The 21323-nt window shown below is 39.4% G+C and overlaps 1 protein-coding gene and 2 non-coding genes across 3 annotated transcripts in view; all 3 read left to right on the top strand.

Annotated features, from left to right (window-relative positions):
• Positions 1 to 2082: 2082 nt before the first annotated feature.
• The window catches only part of EIF3A (eukaryotic translation initiation factor 3 subunit A), a 34911-nt gene continuing 15670 nt past the window's right edge, over positions 2083 to 21323 (top strand). Inside the window, exons 1-11 of the mRNA XM_088842365.1 lie at positions 2083 to 2281; positions 7480 to 7670; positions 7827 to 7963; positions 8353 to 8516; positions 9858 to 10057; positions 11158 to 11366; positions 13223 to 13394; positions 18500 to 18604; positions 19196 to 19294; positions 20561 to 20677; positions 20936 to 21121. Of these exons, the coding sequence (XP_088698491.1) occupies positions 2233 to 2281; positions 7480 to 7670; positions 7827 to 7963; positions 8353 to 8516; positions 9858 to 10057; positions 11158 to 11366; positions 13223 to 13394; positions 18500 to 18604; positions 19196 to 19294; positions 20561 to 20677; positions 20936 to 21121 (1629 nt within the window). The 5' untranslated portion in view covers positions 2083 to 2232. The remainder of the gene's footprint in view (positions 2282 to 7479; positions 7671 to 7826; positions 7964 to 8352; positions 8517 to 9857; positions 10058 to 11157; positions 11367 to 13222; positions 13395 to 18499; positions 18605 to 19195; positions 19295 to 20560; positions 20678 to 20935; positions 21122 to 21323) is intronic.
• On the top strand, positions 18931 to 19060 carry LOC129556047 (small nucleolar RNA SNORA19). The gene has a single exon (XR_008685887.2). It is a non-coding gene; the product is annotated as a small nucleolar RNA SNORA19 (small nucleolar RNA).
• Positions 20107 to 20236, top strand: LOC129556046 (small nucleolar RNA SNORA19). The gene has a single exon (XR_008685886.1). It is a non-coding gene; the product is annotated as a small nucleolar RNA SNORA19 (small nucleolar RNA).

The raw sequence follows: 21323 nt of genomic DNA, 5'->3' as shown, positions 1-21323 counted from the left end.
TTCACCATTTTCTTTGAGATATGACAATGGAAAGTTAAGAATGTTGGAAAGCTTTTTTGATACCTAGGCCAGGTTTCTTTTTATTTTATTCTGTTATGTACCTCTCTGGTCTACTGACAAAGTTTTCTACCTACAGCATTTAAAAGCTATATTTGCTCTTATGTTTAGCTCTTTAATTTTGACTTAATTATTGTATACACAAAAAAGTCTCTTGATCTTGTCCTATAAAACAGTTCCCATGGTTTTTTAACACTTGCTGCTCAACTCTGCTCTTATTTTTTGAGGAGTAGGCTCAGGGTGATCTAATCATTTGGAGGAAGAACTCTCTGAAATGAATTTTAAAGTAAATTTTTTTCTTTTAGAATTTGCGATTTATTTTTTGTCTATGTCTGCATTTCCCAAATATTCTTTCTAGTGATAAATAGAAAACCCTCTTTGCTGAGGCAGGAGGAATGAGGGGGAAATGCTTTTTGTGTGTATATACTGCAGTTTTCTCATTCATTAATGCGGTACTCTTGTTAATTTACACATCCCATCTATTATTGTGAGTTTAGTCACTAATGTCCGACTCTTGTGACCCCATGGACTGCAGGCTGCCAAGTTACTCTGTCCATGGGAATTCTGAGGCAAGAACACTGGAGTGATTTGCTATTTCCTTCTCCAGGTGGTCTTCTCTACCCAGGAATCAAACCCACATCTCCTGCATTACAGGTGGTCTCCTCTATTGTAGGCAGATTCTTTACCACTCATTATTACAAAATGTGTAATAAACTTGCAACAGTTTATTCCACTGCTGCTTTCTGAATTTTTCTTCTGAACTTAAATTTTTTTGGTCAAGCTGCAGGGCATGCAGGATCTTCTGTTTCCAGGGATGGATGGAACCCATGCCCCGGCAGTGGAAGTGCATAGTCTTAACCATTGACCACTGCCAGGCAAGTCCCAGAACTCATTCTGAGTAATTAGATTAAGTTTAAATGGCTTTCAAGTTCTAGGTATAATGTTTGAACATTAAAGTTGTTCATCAAAAATAGAAGACCGGTAGCAAAGGGCCTGTTACAGAATTTTTTCATTAACACGTTTCTTAGGTTTGTGTGCAGTATATGCTCAACATAAAGGGGATGACACTCCCATGTATCTTCAAATATTTTGAGGGTCTGGTCTGCTCCATGTCTTCCCACGCCAGACTGCTGTCTCCAGTATATACCCAACCTTCAGGTCTTGGCGCAAAACGAGCCTTTTCTGAGGGCCCGGCACTCTCTGTGTCACCAACTTTAAAATTTTATCTAGATGTGAAAAAAGCCTGCTTAGCTGTTTAGTTACTTACTGCAACTCTCCTCCCCATGCTAGTCTCATGCGACAGGTCTCCACTAGAGGTGAACATCCTGGGCCTCATGTGCTCAATGCATTTGTGTTAAGCACAATTGTGTTAAGCACAATATGTGCTCAATGCATTTGTGTTAAGCGAATAAATTCGGTATTTTAACTCAGCCAAGTCAGTATCCTTGCCTGGAGAATTCCAGGGAGAGAAGCCTGGCGTGCTGCAGTCCATGGGGTCGCAAAGGGTCGGACACGACTGAGCTGACTGAACGGAACCGAACTGAGGCGAATGAGACCTGATTCTAACTTTGCAGGACTCCGCACAAATCTTACTAGAGGAAGACTGCGCTTTCTCGCCGGAGAAGGCAATGGCACCCCCACTCCAGTGTTCTTGCCTGGAAAATCCCAGTGACAGGGGAGCCCGGTGGGCTGCCGTCTATGGAGTCGCACAGAGTCGGACACGACTGAAGTGACTTAGCAGCAGCAGCAGCGCTTTCTCGCCAGACAGTAGTTCTGGCCCAAACTGCATCTTTCTCACCCCTATTCTCACTCGAGGAGCTCGGGGCCTGAAAACCCGCTCCCCAACGTACGTCTCACAGACTCCAGAAGTGGAACCTTAGCGCCCGTCTGCCGAGCGCAGCCGCCACGTCAGCCGGCGCGCGTAACGCCAACGCGCTTGCGCGCGGGAGGGGCGGGGCGCGCCCGGAGGCCCGCCCCCTACATCCGGGGCCTAAGCGGCGGCGGCGCCGCCGCGCAGGGGGTCACGTGGCTTCTTCCTTTCCGTCTCTGGCCGGCTGGGCGCGGGCGACTGCTGGCTAGGCGCGTGGAACCTCGCGCTGGTTCCCCTTCGTCTTCTCTCCCGGCCCGGGACCCCGAGGATTCGCTGACGCCGGGTGAACTGAGCCTGCCGCTAAGATGCCGGCCTATTTCCAGAGGCCGGAAAATGCTCTCAAGCGCGCCAACGGTGAGGAGGGGATCGGAGCGCGCCGGACTGGGGCGGCCCGAGGCCTCGGAGGTCGAGGGGGCCCGGGCCTGGTGCGCGGTGTGCGGCCGCCCGACTGTGGCTGCACGGGAGGCCCCTGCGGCCTGCCCGCCGCCGACCCAGCTCGGGGTTGGGTATGGTATCCCTTCTCGCTCCAGCCGACATGGGAGGTTGAGCGGGGAGGGTGGGCGGCGCGGAGCCGGGAACCGTTTCTCTGCGGGGCTCGCCTTCCTCCCGCCGCCGCCCGGTGAGTCTCGGGGGGCAGGGTGGCGGCGTCGCGGCTCCGGAGACAGGCCGACCCGGGCCCGAGCTCCTCTCTCCCCGTCTCTGCTGGGCACCCCCTCACTCCAGACCACCGTGCCCTGTGCGCTTCGGCCCCGCGCCCCCGGCCGCCATCTGGGAGTGCCGGGGAGGAGGAAACATGGCTCCCTCCCGGGGACAATGCACGCGAGAGCCTCGGCTCCACCTCCCGCCGGGCCGGGAGGCCTGGCAGGCCCACCTCCGGGCCCTCCTGCGGACGCCTCCGCGCCCCCGAGGCCAGCGCCGCGCTTTGCCGGCTCAGGGTCCACTTCCCCTTCCGACCCCTCTTCTCTTTGGGCACTCTGACCCCTTTAACTCGTTCCCTATTTTTTTTTTTTCTTTTGGCATTGATTATTGGCAGCTGCGAAGCCTACTCCGAGTCACAGGAAGTTGAGACAGAGTTAATACTATAAGAGGGACTTGAAGTTTCTCTCAGATTAGGAAAGTGAGGCCTAGGGAGACTGGTTTGCCCAAGGTCACTCTGGGAGTGAGTTGTTGAGCTAGAAGCCTAACAGCAAGGTCTCTGAACTTCCAGATCCATCGTGGTTCCCCCCCCCCCCCCGCACCCCTCTCTCCAGCTATTGCGCTGCTGCTTGCGATTATTTCCATATGTGTGCTTGAGTCGGCGGCACTGTTGGGAAAACTTGTGTGTGTCCTGATCTGTTTAAAGAGGCATTTATTACGTTGCCATTACAGGGGGTGCAAATGTATTCTCTGGTTTTTCAATAGATTCTTATTTAGGGTTTATAAGTGTTAGGGCGTCCATTGCTCTTTCATTTTCACGCTTCCTCAAGCCAAACGAGTTTTGGGTCTTACCCTTGTTGTGGATCGATGTACCGTGTCTGTTAACCCTTTTATACTTATGAAGCTTATTTTGTTAGTTCGTTTGAAAATCCTCTTAGGAAAAGGTCAGTTTCAGTCAATGCGTACAGTTGGTACTACTGATAATCTGTCAGAGCCGGAGAGCTGTTTGTCGTGTGCTTGTTATTTTTACTGTAAGTTAACAATTTCGGGGATAAGTAACCGTCTGTGGAATAGGATAATGCCACATTCTGTGGAATAGAGTAACTGTTCTAAAAAACAGTTCAAACTACAACTTTGATCTAATCACTCACTCTGATCTTCCATGTTAATAGTTTGAACAGGCAGGAAGTTTACAGATGCTGATTAATTTATAGGAAAGAAAATAAGATTGAGATGGAAATTTAACCCTACAAAATAAGCTAGCAAATTTAGGGAAAAGCATTGTTTCTTAAATGTTTTGAAACTTCAGAGAATTATATATTGTGGTATACAAATGGCTTGGGTGAAATTACTAGTGAAGATCTGTTTTATAGCCCTTTTAATGCTTTACCAGCACATTTTTTCCCATGTTAATTGACTGAAGCACTGTAATCTCCATGGCCTAAATACTACATATTGATGTGTTTAAGCCTTGTATCCTTCACTCCTCCCTTTTGAATCTATATGAACTTAATATTTCAGTAACTTTAAAATTAGAAGTGATGTATGTTATCTTAAATATTTTCTTACAATTTCTAAGTTGAAATAGATTTGATTCATGAAGAGCAGTTTGTGAAAATATGAGAAATTAAAGTAGGCAAGATGAGAAAGACATGGGGATGGGGACTTAAATTTGTTAGTGTAGTTTTTGTAAAAGGCCTTTTAAAAAAGCTGTTAGATGAGTGCTGGTATGGTAGAGATGCCTTCCCTTTCAAGTAGTATAATTTCTGTACTTTTCATCTTAGAGAGATCCTGTTTTAGTATCAAAGAGCAGAATGTGGATGGCATATGACACTGTTGACAAAATTTTATAAATAGGGTAATCAGAGCACATTTTATTTTTAATGGAAATAATCTTATTTATCTATTACATTTGTAAAATCAAATTACATTTGGACCCCGTCCATTAGAGTATCCTAATAAGATGTGAATAAGTTTAGGTGTGGTATGGTTTGTCAGAGCAATAGTTTTGGAAGCAATTGGAAAACAAGCATTCTGGAAAATGAGACTGAGTTCCAGCAGTTACCGGCAAGAAATTTGCATGCCCCAGACTCATTCAGAAAAAGCCCCTTTTCCAGTTCATATTGATGATAGTGCCAGTTCTGTTGCTTCTGACTGTATAACGGCCTTTTAACTTACACTCTACAACCAGTGTCTCAAAAATAAAGTTATTAAACCCACAAATTATGTAACATAGCTTATCTACTTGGTCTGTTACACAAATAAACTAGTAAAATTGAAGGGCTGACCTAAACTTTACTGTAGATAGATACACAGATCACTCACTGTGTCTTTAAGAATGCCTACCTTCCTAGGAGTAGTTTGTAATTCCAGATTTTATTTTTAAGATGATATCAATCTGGAAATGAACATTTTTTTAAAGATTGCAATACAGCTTTTAGTGTGTGATAGTTTTCTGTCACACAGCCTCAAAAACTTGTTTTTTTCCCCTGATTAGATGATTGTTTTGGAATTTGAAAGTATTGAATTTGGAATCTTAAATTTTGACTAGCTGTTGAGGAAATGGAAAGTGCTTTCACTTTTATCACTAAACAAGACTTACTGTTTTTTTTAAGTGACCTTGTTACCAGTCTTGGTGCCTATTTCGCAACATGTTGACATATAAAGTAGTATGGGGTTTGAATGTAAGATTGGGGATTGGATAGAATAAGTCATTTTGGTGGGTTGCTGTGATATCCTTAATGTAAAGGATAAACGTGAAAACCTTTACTCCCCAATTTTTGGCTGATAGAAACTGTTTCTGTTAAATAGTTGTGAAAAAACACTAAAATATTGTTGAATTTTAAAATAACTATGTGTGCCTGTTCTAGGAAGATGAGTAGGTCCTTTCTTAAAACAGAAAAGGCTTATTCCAGCAAAGTATCTAGTTGTATTCAATGTTACATCTTTGATTGGGAGGTGTGTAATAAAATTGACCCAAGTGAAAATGGCCTTGCTCCCATGTTGGCAGATTTGATATTGAGATTATTGAAGTATTGAAGAGGGGTTTATATTAATTTGCATGTGAGGAGTATGATTTGGTATAATATGGGATGATGTAGGATATTGTTAAAAGATACTTATTTCAGTGTGTTTTGTGATTTCTCCTGTATAAGGTTTTAAAAATATACTAGAGTTGGAATATTGTTTATAGTTTTCCTGGAGGAAGGAATGTTCAGAGGCAGCATTCCTGAAAGATATGATGATTGGAAGAAGAAATAAGAGTTACTCACTAAATCCATAGATCTAGTAAATCCTTCAGATAAGAGACATTTTTGTCTCTGTTTGCCCTAGCATAGTTATATCTTAAATAATGCTATACATTGTTAGGTTAATGCCTAAAATAATTATTTGTCAAGGATTTTTTTAGAAAAATGAACAATGACTTAAAAAAATAGATGTGTTTTAACTTTTTTATAGCGTAAACTAGTGTTCTGTCAAATTATTTGTCAGATTTTCAGTGGGGAAATTTTTGTGTGTAAATTTGGCACTTACTGAGTTTTAAGTTGAACATAACCAGAAAAGAACCACCCATAGTCTGTTAAGTGTATTAAGAAAGTTTAAAAAAAAAAAGAAAATTATGATAAATTTTAACTTTGGTCAGAAATGTAATGGAGGAGCTTTTGCTTTTGCTTTTCAGAACAAGCAGTATACCCAAAATCTGAGGTTGGAACAGATTTTGAAATATTGCTACATACAGAATGCCATCAGGTTTAGGCAGAGAATTTTAAAAAGCGTATACATTTGTTTGCTCTACATTCAAAATTTTTTTTCTCAATTAAAAAATAAACTTTTCATTTTAGAAGTTTGAGATTTACAGAATTATTGTAAAGATAGTACAGAGGGTCACACCACACACAGGTTCTCTTGTTAATAAATATCTTAGATCTGTGTGGTATGTTTGTTACAACTAATGAATCAATGCTGATAAGTCCATACATTGTTCATATTTTCTCAGCTTTTTGTAATGTCCCCTGTGTATTCCAGGATCCCACCCAAGATACATTACATTTAGTTGTCTCCTTAGGCTCCTCTTGGTTGTGGCCATTTGTTAGATTTGTTGATGGCCTTGACAGTTTGAGGAGTATTGGTCATCAGGTATTTTGTCTCTTAGCTGGGATTTGTCTGTTTGTTTCTCGTGTTTAGTGGAGAGATACTTTGTGCTCATGGATTGGAAGACTAAATGCTGTTGTCAGTTCTTCCAAACTTGTTACATAGGTTCAATGAGATCCCAGTGAGCTATTTTGTAGGTATCTACAAGCAATGCTGAAGTTGGTATGGAAAGGCAAAAGGTGTTACATAGCCAGCTAGTACTGAAGAACAAAGTGGGAGTACTCACACTACCTGACTTCAGGATTTTCTGTCAAGCTACAGTCATCAAGACAGTGAGGTACTGGCAAAAGCCGAGGCAGGTCAGTAGAGAAATGATCAAAATAGGGCCCCCAAATAGACCCACACAGTCAGTTGTTCTAAAAGGAACAAAGTCAATCTAATTTGTTTTTTCTACCTCAAGTCTTAATACAAATTAGCAAAAATTGCATCAGCCAGATCATTGTGACTGAAGTTACACTTTTTCTGCCTATTCAAGGGGGAGATTGTTACCCTCATGACTTGAATTTCTGGAACTTTATAAAGTAACTTAGACATAATTGGTGCAGAGGAATTGAGTGAGATCTAGTTTTACCTATAGGTCATTTGAGATAGTGTCAGTTTTTCATTTTTTTACCTTGGCATAGTGTTAGAAATCAAAAATAAATTGTGACCTCAAAAGAGATGGTAATAGGTTGGGAAATTAAAACAGCCAAGTTAAAAAGCAAGATGTAGGTTTTTATATAGCATACATAACTAATTTTAATTCTCCTGAATTACTTTTCCAGAATTTCTTGAAGTTGGCAAAAAGCAACCTGCTTTGGACGTTCTTTATGATGTTATGAAAAGTAAGAAACATAGAACATGGCAAAAGATACACGAGCCGATTATGTTGAAATACTTGGAACTTTGTGTGGATCTTCGCAAGAGCCATTTGGCTAAAGAAGGCTTATATCAGTATAAGAACATTTGTCAACAGGTATGAACAGCTGGGTTTTTATATTTTAGTAAGTGCTTTTAGTCATTTTGGGAGGCGTTTACCTTTCAAATTTACCGTTTTATACCGTAAAGTTTGCTTTTAAAATATTTTTTGGTTTGTTGGGAAACGAGTTTTATTTATTTATTTATTGACTAGGTGAACATCAAATCTCTAGAGGATGTTGTTAGGGCATATTTGAAATTGGCAGAGGAGAAAACGGAAGCTGCTAAAGAAGAGTCCCAGCAGATGGTCTTAGACATAGAAGATCTGGATAATATTCAAACTCCTGAGAGGTATGTGGGCTGAATTGCTAAATATATCTTTCTCATTGTTTTTCTTCACATGTGTCTCCATTGTCCCCATTTGAAGTAAATGTTTATTAGAAAGAATGCTTGTCTTTGGGATTTTAAATGTACAGTAACTTCAAGTCATGTACTATTCAAAGTTCATAAAAGTGAAAAATTACAACCATCCGATAGGGTGTATACTAATTTAAATGGTTTTAATACAGATTGAGAATTCAAATATTTGGACTGAGTGATAGCTTTACAGTATGTTCAAAGTTGTAGGTAGGATTTGAACTATTTTATAATGATCATTGTTGGTTTTGGTTTTATAATCATATGGCAAAGTAGGAAACCATGTCTAAAATTCTTTTCAACGTTTTTAAATATTTTTGTAGTGTTCTCCTAAGTGCTGTAAGTGGTGAAGACACTCAGGATCGTACTGACAGATTACTTTTAACTCCATGGGTTAAATTCCTGTGGGAATCATACAGACAGTGTTTGGACCTTCTTCGAAACAATTCTAGAGTAGAGCGTCTCTACCATGATATTGCCCAACAAGGTAAAACAAGAACTGATTTGAAAAGTTGACTTAAGGATAGGTTTTGCAAAAGATTAACTGTTAAAGTTAACCTCCTTTTCTCTGTAGTACTTACTTTACATAGTTTTAATTCTTACTCTAGATGATTGGCATTCATTTGAGTATTAAATAAGAAATTTGTTTTATTAGTCAAGGTAATTCTTTGTTTTCCGTTGATGTCTGAAGCACCTTTTAAAGTCATTTTGGAATTTTCTAAGTGACTGAAAAGATAAACTTTTCTATTGCTTTCTGGCAAGCTTGAGTCGATCAATACTTTTGACTCTATAGCATACTCTTCAGCAAGCATGTACTGGGTTTCTGAGGTCTTTGAGCTCCAGAGTGTTATTGAATATAGAACTGAACCTTACTGAAGACTCAGGATCATCATAAAAAGTATCCAATAGTTAACAGTCCATGTACTTTTAATCTGAAGAACTGTATGTTTGTTTTCCTAATCTTGTCTTTCTGCCTTACTGTTGCAGCTTATCTTCCTGTCAGTGCAAACTTTTAACTATATGTGACATGAGTGGCTCTTGGCTTTTTCTTACTTTTAGCCTTAGGCACAAGCTTGTCATCATTCTTTTTAATATGGCATTTGTTTTTGTTTATTCAGGTTTTAAGTGATTATGTGACTAAGAATAGCTTACTAGGAGTATTAGAATATTTCTTTTTGCCCACATGGCTAGCATTTAACACAAGTCAACTAGGACCTTTTGATAACAGTTGAGATAAATATTAACTTGTAGTTAAACTTCATCCTTTTGTTGCAGGCCTATTGAAATAGAAATACTCTTTTTTAAGGGATTGACAAAGGACATTCAAAGAAGTTATTTTAGTATTGCATGTATGGTAGTAGAAAATTATGTGTTTTAATGATAGAGCACATAGTTCATTTATACATCTGTGTGCAATTGAAATTTTGTTACCATAAACCCCCAATTTGTATTACTCAGTTTCAGTTAGTGCAGAAGCTTTGTTTTCTAGTAAATTAGTTGAGAGTTAATTGTATTTCAGACCAGAATCTTTTTGCTCTTTTAGGGTTTGAAGTGATAAGTGTTTGAAAGGTGAGTCCCTGTTAGACCTAAACTTAAATAGCTTCCTTAGCTCTCAGAACCATTTCAGTCATAGACCAGGACTGATGACTATGTCTAAAAGGTGCTCAGGGCACATGAAGTGAGTTATGACTCTGATCATTTCTCAAGACTGATGGTGAGTTTGGTAAATCTTGTTAAGATAACTGATCTTAATACATGAAATGGAACCTGTTTAAATACTAAGTTTATGGTGGAAAGTACCTAATATATTTTGCAATTATGCTTATAGCTTTCAAATTCTGCCTCCAATATACCCGGAAGGCCGAATTCCGTAAGTTGTGTGACAACTTGAGAATGCACTTGTCTCAGATTCAACGCCACCATAACCAAAGTACAGCAATCAACCTTAATAATCCAGAGAGCCAGTCTATGCATTTGGAAACCAGGCTTGTTCAGTTGGACAGTGCTATCAGCATGGAATTGTGGCAGGTATGTTGTGAACTGTTTTGGCTTTTCTTTGTAGTAATAATAACCCGTATTACCTTTTTTTCTCTTAATGAGTATCTGTGTCTTGGTATCTCTTGGTTAATTTCAGTAGCTAGGTAACAGATTTGAGGTTGTCTAATGGAGAAGGAAGAGTTTGGGACAAGAAATCTCAGTTATTTTGGTTCTTGATGCCTGCTGTCAATTCTAAGCCAAATCGTGTAATCTTTTTCAGACCTCAGTGCTCAAATTGTGGCTCAATGCCTGGAGAGTATGTTTTGTAAATAATTTCATGGTAGTTTTTTCTTTGTTTACCCTGATTTAAAAAAATCAGTTTGTCTTTACATCTTATTTTAATAGTAATTTATTGTACTTTATAAAAGTATTGATGGCAGCAGTTTAGAAATTACAAAGACAAACTTGTCCTTTACTACAGAGAGTTGGAGAAATGCAGCACTAGGCTGTCCCCTAGATTTTTCAGCGCTGTGCAGACTTAGTAAGCATGCACAGTGAATATCCTACATCAGAGATCTTGGTAGTGGGCATTTTGTTGTCAACATGGAGTTTTTTACTCTAAGGATTCTCATTTTCTCATGAGTTATTTTTATATATTTGATTCCCCCACCAAATCTTACTGAAATTGCAGAGGAAGAAACTAAAAATTGGTAGTTTTCAGCCAGTGAAAATGTGATTTCCGGCTCTCCCATATTTTCCTTTTCTGCAGGTACACCCTTAAGATACCTGAACTAAAGGAAAAAAGTTTAATAGAAGACAAGTAAACATGCCTAGTATAGAAACAATGGATAAGTAAAAGGAAGAAAATATTTATCCATTATCTTAACACTCAGAAATAGCTTTTATATTGTGTTTTATGTCCTTTCAGATTCTTTAAAAATATATTCCCTCACTTTAAAGGCTTGGGCAGTCTTAAGAGATTGTGTTAGTTTTCTGAGATATATCAGATATAGTTAAATTATGAATAAAAAGAACCACACGTGAAGGTATTTTATTTGCCATTTTTATTAAGTGTAATATATTTTAAGTTTCATAGATTTTTTTTTGTTTGTTTAGAATGTAATGACTATAATTTATACCACTAATTTTAGGAAGCATTCAAAGCTGTGGAAGATATTCATGGGCTATTCTCCTTATCTAAAAAACCGCCCAAGCCTCAGTTGATGGCAAATTACTATAACAAAGTCTCAACTGTATTTTGGAAATCTGGAAATGCTCTTTTTCATGCGTCTACACTCCATCGTCTTTACCATTTATCTAGAGAAATGAGAAAGAATCTTACGCAAGAAGAGATGCAAAGGTAAGAATCTTATTGTTGGATAGTATTGAGATATAAAAGAACTATCTTGTAAATGGCATGATAATGTTAGATTAGGGTTTCTCAGCTGCACTGTTGACGTTTGGGGCTGGTTATTTCTTTGTCAGGGGACTGTGTGTTTAAGATCTTTGGCAGCATCCCTGGTTTTCCCATTGGTTGCCAGTAGCACTCCTTCTGTTAACTACCAAAAAATCTCATTGGTATTCTTGGGCAGAATTCTTGGCCTTTGGTAGCTATCTTTTATCTGGTAACCAACCCTCCAATTGAGAAAATGAAATGTTAGGAAAGGCAGTGTTAAGGTATTAGCTTCCTTAACTGAGTCTAGGTATTTAGAATCTAGGAACTAATTAGACCCCCTCCCCCCAAATTAGTACTTTTATCAAGTAACTTTTCCCCCAGCTATAAAACATTAACTCTGTAAATAATTGGCGTGTGTATTTTTATGTAGATAGCCTATAACCTAACAATCTAAAGACTTTTTTTAGCATTACATATATACTTTCAATCATGTTTGGTTTTTATTATACATTTTAGTTGGGCTTAGGCAACTCACATACCATTTCTTACTGGCAGACCATGTTATTTTGGTCTCTAGTAGAAGTACATGCTGGAGAAGGAAATGGCAACCCACTCCAGTGTTCTTGCCTGGAGAATCCCAGGGATGGGGGAGCCTGGTGGGCTTCCGTCTATGGGGTCACACAGAGTCGGACACGACTGAAGTGACTTAGCAGCAGCAGAAGTACATGCACCAAATTGTTTTTCTTAGCTTGTAAGCAGTGCATGGAACCAGCTAAGTTTTTTCTAGTGTATATGGCAACCCACTCCAGTCTTCTTGCCTAGAGAATCTTGGACTGAGGAGCCTGGTGGACTGCAGTCCTTGGTGGTTGCAGAGTTGGGATGTGACTGAGCAACTAAAACTTGCACTTCCATATATATATATATATGTTTGTATGTATATTTTGGCACACAGAGCATCATGTGGAGTCTTAGTTCCCCAAGTAGAGCTCGAACCTGTGCCTCCTACATTGGGAACTCAGAGTCTTAACCACTGGGCCACCAGGAAAGTCCCTTAAAAAGCTATTGAGGACAGTGTTCATTATGTCATCCACTGTCTGTTATGTATGTAATCCTTGTCTGTTGGAATAAGGGAAAAAAATTGATTTTCTTTTAAGTTACTTCTATACTCTTCTGTTAGAAAATACTGTAAGAGTACTGTCATAATCATTAGGCTGTTTGGCTATATGTACATTATTTTCCTTAATCCTCCCAACAGCTTGTGACTTAGAAAATTAAGTACCTTGCCTAAGGTTCCAGTCTTGGAAATGGTGAAGCTGAGATTCCACTCTTGACTCTTGGGCTCCAGAGCCCGCAATCCTTAGTGTGCTACGGTGCGCTAAATGCAGCCTGGGTTTTGTATTTTAAGGAAGCTGACATTTAACTTTTGCCCTCAACTCCCATAATTTGTTTTTGTGGTCCTTGTAACTTTTCCCTCTTAAGTGTCAGTTTTTTCTTAGTTTTAAAATTTCTAATCATTTTTGTAAGGAAGTAGGGGTATATGCAGATGTGCCTGTGCTGCCATTTAACATAGTCTTTCTCTACAGCTAGAAAACACTGACAGTAGTAAGTGGGTGGGGGAATTCTGCTTCTCCAAGTGTTCATTTTAGGATAATCCATTTCTTTTTAATTAATCCCATGCTTTGATGAATACTTAGGCCAGTTCATCGTGGTGGTATACATATTCTATCACTGGCATATTTTACTAGGTAATTAAAGAGAAGTGTCTTTCTGCTTATCAGGTGACATTTGCAAATTTAACAGATTGTAACTTTGTTCTCCAGAATGTCTACTAGAGTCCTTTTGGCCACTCTTTCCATCCCTATTACCCCTGAGCGTACTGATATTGCTCGACTTCTGGATATGGACGGCATTATAGTTGAGAAACAGCGTCGCCTTGCAACCCTGCTAGGCCTGCAAGCCCCACCAACGCGAATTGGCCTTATTAACGATATGGTTGGTATAAGTTTTAGCACTCTTTAACAGCTTTGAACAGAACGGTCTATGGTCAGGTTTTATAATTTATGATTAAATGCTGGGAATTCTGATGCGTTGCCAGGGGATTCTGATGCATGGACAAGTTTGAGAACCATTGGTGTAAGTCAGCCCATGTTGAGGTGAGATGTTTTGTCTTGAATGAGCTGGAGTTAAATTGGATGCAGCAGACGAGACTCAGACTAGCTTTGAGGAGTAGCATGGGCCCCTTGATGAGGAAAGTGTGATGGGCAAGAGCGATCACGGCTTATTTCAGGGGCTATAGGAAAAAATTAAGCTGATAGGTGTTAGAAATATGATGATAAGTCCAGGCAAGCATGGAATTAAATTAGGCCCAGTTCTGGACAACTCAAGTGTTTACAACTTTGTTTTCTTTAACTTTCATTGTATGTTACTAAGGCAGTGGTTCTTAATTAGGGCTATGCACTGTAAAATTGTGTGAATTACTTTTTAAAATGCAGATTTCTAGGTTTCACCCATTGCATGTATTAAATTGATTTTGGAATATAGAGCCCAAGGTTTTGTATCTCGCAGTGTTTTATGTTGGACTCTTTAATTCAATGGGAATTTATCATGTTAGTGTCTATTACCTGCCAGGCAAGTGATCGTTAAATGGAATTTGTACTCCAGAGGAGTTTGATTCACAGTAGTTTTACTTGGTTACTGTGGTACACTGTCGGGAGCCGGCATGAGAGACCCTGCCCATGACAAGGTCTTGGCTTGAGGAGCTGGCACGCAAGGGTGTCCAGACCTCTGGGGATTTCTTGGGGCCGCTCCATCATCTACTCCTGGGCCTCTGTCTTTTCTTCTTCTGATGCTTGGTAGTCCTCTGTGCTTTCTAAGAATTCTGACTCCTGCTCAGATATCCCCCTTGAAGCTTTTGCATGGCAGCAATACAGTCCCTGAGGGTGTATGGGCCCTGTAAATAGGCCAGGAATGAAAGAAATATTTTTACACAGAACATCCTAACCCTTCTGGCCTTGTTGGGGTTACAATTGTCAATTTAAAATTTGGAATGCTCAGGACTGCACAAAGCGCCCCCGGCATAAAACTAAGTCTGCTAACAATAGGCCTAAACACTCCACAAGCAAAATAGATATAGAGCCCTTCACAAGCTTAGAAGGGCCCCTTAGAGTGAGATCTGGAGGGAACTCATGAGACTCTTGGCCCTCAAGATCCCATACCAGTGCTTGCTGATAGGTCTCCCTGCCCCCTGTCCATGGTGTGCCTGGGAGTACACTAGAAGAAAACATAGAGGTAAAGGTTGATAACAAAATGAATAAGCATATAGTATTAGTGTAGAAAATTGACTCTGCAGATGTATGGGGGTAGAGCCCAAAAACAGATACCATGCTACCTGGGGAGTCACAAAGTCTGTGCAGAACTGAGGCTCCCAAGATAAGGCTTGTTAATAGTTTTTACAGTTGACTAACTGATACACAAATAAAGCCATTTTCTCATGCCTTGTGACCTTGATGTCCTAAGAACCCATTGTTTAAGAGTTATGCGTGAAGGTACTGACTGTTCTAGAAGATGGTCTATGACTGCATTCCTGGCACAATTTTATCAAGACAATCCCTCCTCCCTTTTTAGTATTGCTGGTTTTAGGGTATATAAGCACTGGATGTAGAAAAATAAAGCAGTCTTGATTTTGCACTCAACCAAGACTCGACTTGCTTTTTTTTCTTTCTTTTCTCGCCGATGCCGCTCATCTGGAGGGTACCCCTGGACTCTGCTGGGGCAGGACCCCGGCAGTACACTTCTAGCAAATTACTTCAGGATAAGAGAAAAAAGGGACAGATACTTGAGAATATAGGCCTTATTCCTTCACTGGCAGAGTCAGTCAGTTTGGATAAAAGTTAATACATTTTGTATATGGCAACAGTTTTCTCTTATAACAGTTCTCTGTTATAGTAGCAAGGCAAGTTCCCTTTGTGGTCAATTTTTTAAAAGAACTAACTTAACCTCTGAAATAGTATTTCTGTCTGAATGCCTTTGTTTTATTCTGCTGCCATTTATAAAAACCGGCTTTGTGTGTTGGCATGTTTTTATGGGACTGAATTAGGATTGCTGCTGCTGCTAAGTCTGTTCACTCGTGTCCAACTTTGCGACCCCATAGATGGCAGCCCACCAGGCTCCCCCATCCCTGGGATTCTCCAGGCAAGAACACTGGAGTGGGTTGCCATTTCCTTTTCCAATGTGTGAAAGTGAAGTTGCTCAGTTGTGTCCGACTCTTAGCGACCCCATGGACTGCAGCCCACCAGGCTCCTCCATCCATGGGATTTTCCAGGCAAGAGTACTGGAATGGGTTGCCATTGCTCTCTCCTGAATTAGGATTAAATGTAATTAAATAAGAGCATTATGTTTAGGAAGAAGTCTTAACTAGCAAATAAGTATTTAAAAAAATTTTTTTAAATGCTGAGAATTGTGCCTGGTGGAAGTATTATCCATATCTCTTGAGCTCAGGTAGCATGCTGCTGCTGCTGCTGCTAAGTCACTTCAGTCGTGTCCGACTCTGTGTGACCCCATAGACAGAAGCCCACCAGGCTCCCCTGTCCCTGGGATTCTCCAGGCAAGAACACTGGAGTGGGTTGCCATTTCCTTCTCCAGTGTGTGAAAGTGAAAAGTGAAAGTGAAGTCGCTCAGTGGTGTCCGACCCTTAGCGACCCCATGGACTGCAGCCCACCAGGCTCCTCCATCCCTGGGATTTTCTAGGCAAGAGTACTGGAGTGGCTTGCCATTGCCTTCTCCAGATCAGGTAGCATACCTTGATGTTAAAGTTGATCAGTTATGATAGTGATGTAGGAATCTGTTGGTGGGGTCAGGGTCAGTAGGCAGGACATCCACGTTTGGGTCCTCACTGGACCCATAAATAAATGCCTATAGGAAGGCTTCTAGTTGGTGCCAGATGAATGGCTTAACTAGATGTCAGAAGGCATTTTATAAATCTTGAGTTCACTATACGTACAAGGTCGAGACCTGAGTATTAGGTTTATGTAAGCTAAATTCATAATCACCTAGAGAATGATTCTAGTATCTCAGGAACAGACTCAAATTAATCAAGTTCATAAGAGATTGTTAAAGCTTGGGAAGCAAGTATACTTCAATAGATGATGATAGCCTGTCTCAGCACATTCCTTATTTAGAGGGGGTGCTCCAGAATATTCATTTAAAATAGAAGTACAGTTGATTCATAATGTGTTAATTTTTGCTGTACAGCAAAGTGGTTTAATTTTATGTACATTCTTTTTTATATTCTTTTCCATTATGGCTTATCTTGGGCTACTGAATATAGTTGTGGTATTCAGTAGGAAACGTTGTTTATCTATTCTGCATGTAACAGTTTGCATCACTAAACCCCGACATCCCAGTCCATCCCCCTGCAAGCACAAGTCTGTTCTCTGTGTCTAAGGGTCTGTTTCTGTTTCACAGACAGGTTCATTTGTGTCATAGTTTAGATTTCACATGAAAGTGATTGTATGGTATTTCTTTCTCTTTCTGACTTCACTTGGTATGGTAATGTCTAGTTGTATCTCTGTTGCAGCAAATGGTATTATTTAATTCTTTTGTTTTATGACTGAATAGTGTTCCACTGTGTATGTGTATTCTTTATCAGTTCATCTATTGAACATTTAGGTTGTTTCCATGCCCTGGCTGTTGAGAATAGTGCTGCTAGTTAGAATAGTAGGGGTGCATATGTCTTTTTTGAATTATTTTATTCTGGATCTATGCCCAGGAGTAGGATTGCTGGATCATATGATAATTCTAATTTTAGTTTCCTGAGGAACCTCCATACTGTTTTCGTTAGTGGCTGCTCCAATTTCCATTCCCATCAGCAGTTTAAGAGGGTTCCCTTTTCTCCTTACCTTGTCCAGGATTTGTTATTTATAGATTTTTTTTTGCTAATGGCCATAGAATAATTTCTTGATAGGTGTAGGACTGATGTCTCATAACCTAAGGGCAGGTTATACAAGCTACATCTTTATTGTGCAAGGAAGTTCTATTCACATATCAACTTAAAATATGATTAAATTGTAACATACCTTTTTTTTAAAATTGAATCATGTTTTTTTGTTTTGTTTTTAATTGGAGGCTAATTATTTTACAATATTATATTGGTTGGTTTTGCCATACATTGACATGAATCCACCCTGGGTGTACATGAGTTCTCCTTCCTGAACCCCCCTCCCACCTCCCTTCTCCCTTTATCCTCCCTCTGGGTCATCCCGGTGCACCAGCCCCGAGCATCCTGTATCATGTGTCAAACCTGGACTGGTGATTCGTTTCACATATGATAATATACATGTTTCAATGCCATTCTCCCAAATCATCCCACCCTCGCCCTCTCCCACAGAGTCCCAAAGACTGTTCTATTGTAACATACATTTTTAAAGTACATGTCCTAAGTATAATTGCGTAAATTCTCAAAAAGATTTTTCCATTCATCACTTTTTCCTATTTTCCCCAAGAGTAGCCACAGTCCTGATTTATAACACCATCTAATTTTGCCTGTTTGTGTATTTTACATGAAATTATATGAAATTTCACATAAATATGTGAAATTCGTCTCCTCATTGGTGAGATATATTCGTGTATTGAATACAATTGTTCTTTCTTTGACTGTTTGTGTATATTATGTGAATCAGTGCCTGTTTTGTCCTGAGTTTGTTTTTCTTTGAGTTTGTGGCTTTCCGAGCAGTGTTGCTGTAATAACTTTTCTCTGATACGCTGTTTGTAAACTGGCATTTACTCTTTATTGATAATAAACTGATTTGTGTTGGCTGGATGAATTGTCTCTAACTATTCTGGTTGTGTTGATGAGTTTTTATTTCCTCTGTAATTAATTTCCTGTGGGGTTTCACTGTAGAGAGCCACATAATTTGAGGCCAGAGACTCAGCACAGTGGTCCTGGATTTCTTTGGTAAATTTGGAGGTGGTTGAGGCTAGAGAAATGCCAGTCATTTCCCAGATCTCCAGTCTGATATTTTTATTTACGTTATAATCAGTTCAGAATCCCAGTTACAAAATAACTTCAGCCGTTAATCCTTTTGTTTTGCTTACCGTAGGTCAGATTCAATGTGCTGCAATATGTTGTCCCAGAAGTAAAAGACCTTTACAATTGGCTGGAAGTCGAATTTAACCCACTAAAACTCTGTGAGAGAGTCACAAAGGTAAGCTTTGGTTATATTATCGTGTAGTCATCCCTGTTACAGTTTTACGTTGTATTATTTTCTTTTTTATTGGAATATAATTGCTTTACATTGTGTTAATTTTTCTGATGTACAGTGAAGTAAATTGGCCATATGCATGCATATGTCTTCCTCTGTCTTGGACTTCCCTTCCACCAGTGGTCATCACAGAGCACCTGCTGAGCTTTATGTGTAACGGCTTCCCACTAACTGTTTTCCACCTGGGTAGTGTGTACATGTCAGTTGGAACCTCCCAGTTAGTCCCATATTTGTTAACAGAGAAGTGTTATCCTATGTGTTTGAATTTGGTGCACATTTCATTGTCTTTTTTCTTTATGTCATGAGAAAAGATATTTCTGATGTGCTAAATAAACCTTTGGAGGTAAATTAGCAGCATGACTTAATTTAGCCATTGCTGTCAGTCACCTTCATACAAGAGTCAATAGCTTCCTGTTACATTTTGTATTTCTTTGCATTGTGTGTTGATTTTGTCTGTGAAGAAAATGAAAAAGTATCACTAGTGTTTTAGTATTTATTGTAGAGAAAATATAACTCTTTTAATGGATTTTATAGGTTCTCAATTGGGTTAGGGAACAACCTGAAAAGGAACCAGAGTTACAACAGTATGTTCCACAACTGCAGAACAACACCATACTCCGGCTTCTCCAGCAGGTAAAGATGAAAATACTGGATGTTTTGTGGAATAGCTGGGAATGTTCCATTGATGGTTTTGATCACAAAACAAAAAAATTTAGAAATAGCCCAGAAAAAAGCTTCCTCAAATTCTAACCCTCACCAAAACTGGTTTTATGTGTTTGATTTGAAAAATATTTACTTTACATAATTCATAGCTGCTTTTGTCTCTTTTTGTTGACCATTGTCTTCATACATTTTTCCTTGTTAGCTATGTACATTTATTCCTTTTAATACCTACGTAGTTTTTCATTGTCTAAAAGTACCATGGTTTATTTATTCAGACTATTGGTGGAAATTTTTTTAGTTTTTTTGGCTATAATAAAAAGTTGAAATAGTGAACATTTTCTTTACAGGTATCTTTGCATACTTCTGTAACTTTTTTTTTTATAGCTAAGAAGTGGAATTAGTCATAGTCTACACATTTAAAACTTATAACAAATCCTCAGAGATTGAATTCATGGACCCTCCCACCAGTAGTGAAGAAAGCTTTTTTTCCTGCTGCTGCTAATCACTTCAGTCGTTTAGTTTTTTTGGCAACCCCGTGGTATGTGGGATCTCAGTTTCCTAACCAGGGATGGAACCCGTACCCCTTGCATTGGACGTGTGGATTCTTAACCACTTGACTGCTAGGGAAGTCCCAGTATTGTCAGTCTTTTAACTGTTGTAGTTCAGCTTTGTACTTAAGTTTGAGTGTTATGGTTTACAGTATGACTTAAATGATCCTGTTGTGTCTTCCATTTGTTCCATTGGCGGTGGAGTGTGTTTACTATATGTTAACTTGGATATTTGTGCACATGTCATTGACCTGCTTTCTCTCCTATGTGTGAGCAGTGTTATTTCTTCTGTGCTACACAAATAATTGAAGGTTAATTAGCAGTATAACTAAATAGTAATACTGCCAGTCTCCTTCAGACAAACAGTTTTATTAAATGTTCAGATGAATTAGGTAAGTAGCAGGTCTCTATCTACAAATACGTGACCATTTAGGGTTTTTTTGGTTTGTTTTTATGGAACTGGGGTTTGAAAGGATTATGTGATGGTTTGAAATACAGCGTAATCTTTTCACTAGCCTTGAATTTTAATTCTAGCTCCAGCAGTGCATTGTTTACATACTCTGAGCTTCAGTTTCTTTTCTTTGAAAAGTAGGCTAACTTTCTAACTTTCTACTGTTCCGTGAGACTCCACGTAACAATTGCTGAATAAATGATAGCTATTATTACTAACCTTGTGTTTCTTATGCAGGTGGCACAAATTTATCAGAGCATTGAGTTTTCTCGTTTGACTTCTCTGGTTCCTTTTGTTGATGCTTTCCAACTGGAACGGGCCATAGTAGATGCAGCTAGGCACTGCGATCTGCAGGTAAGTGCTGCCAGGGGACACTGAGGTGGTGAGAGGCCTAAGAGGACTGAAACACACTCTTTGTTTCTCTGCTTTTGGTAGAGGGGCACTGTTTTAAAGCTTTAATGAATTGAGGCTTCTAGCTTTGATATTTGACATTCTTCAGTTGATTTTTTTTCTTAAATTCAGTTGAAATTTTAATCAAAGTTAATCGTTTGTATAATGACTTCATATTTGCATGTAGATTTAACTATTGATAATACTCTTCAATTTTCATAGGTTCGTATTGACCACACTTCTCGGACCCTTAGTTTTGGATCTGATCTGAATTATGCTACTCGAGAAGATGCTCCAATTGGTCCTCATCTGCAAAGCATGCCTTCAGAACAGATACGAAATCAGCTGACCGCCATGTCCTCAGTACTTGCGAAAGCACTTGAAGTCATTAAGCCAGCTCATATCCTGGTACGCATCTATGGGAGAAATGGATGATGGAATTATGAGGGGCCCTTTAGGTCTTTCACAAAAAGGTTTGAAATGATGTCTCAGAGAAGGGATTTATTATATATTTCCTTCTATGGGTCAGAATAACAGGTAAGGTGATCATAGGAGTACTGTGATAACAGACCACAGGTGATGACCCTCCACATAGGGAGTGCTGTGATCA

This window comes from Moschus berezovskii, chromosome 12 (genome assembly GCF_049115385.1).
Source record: "Moschus berezovskii isolate FMDL1 chromosome 12, NW_MosBer_1.0, whole genome shotgun sequence".
In the NCBI taxonomy this organism is placed as follows: domain Eukaryota; kingdom Metazoa; phylum Chordata; class Mammalia; order Artiodactyla; family Moschidae; genus Moschus; species Moschus berezovskii.
This window is presented reverse-complemented; position numbering and strand designations above follow the sequence as displayed.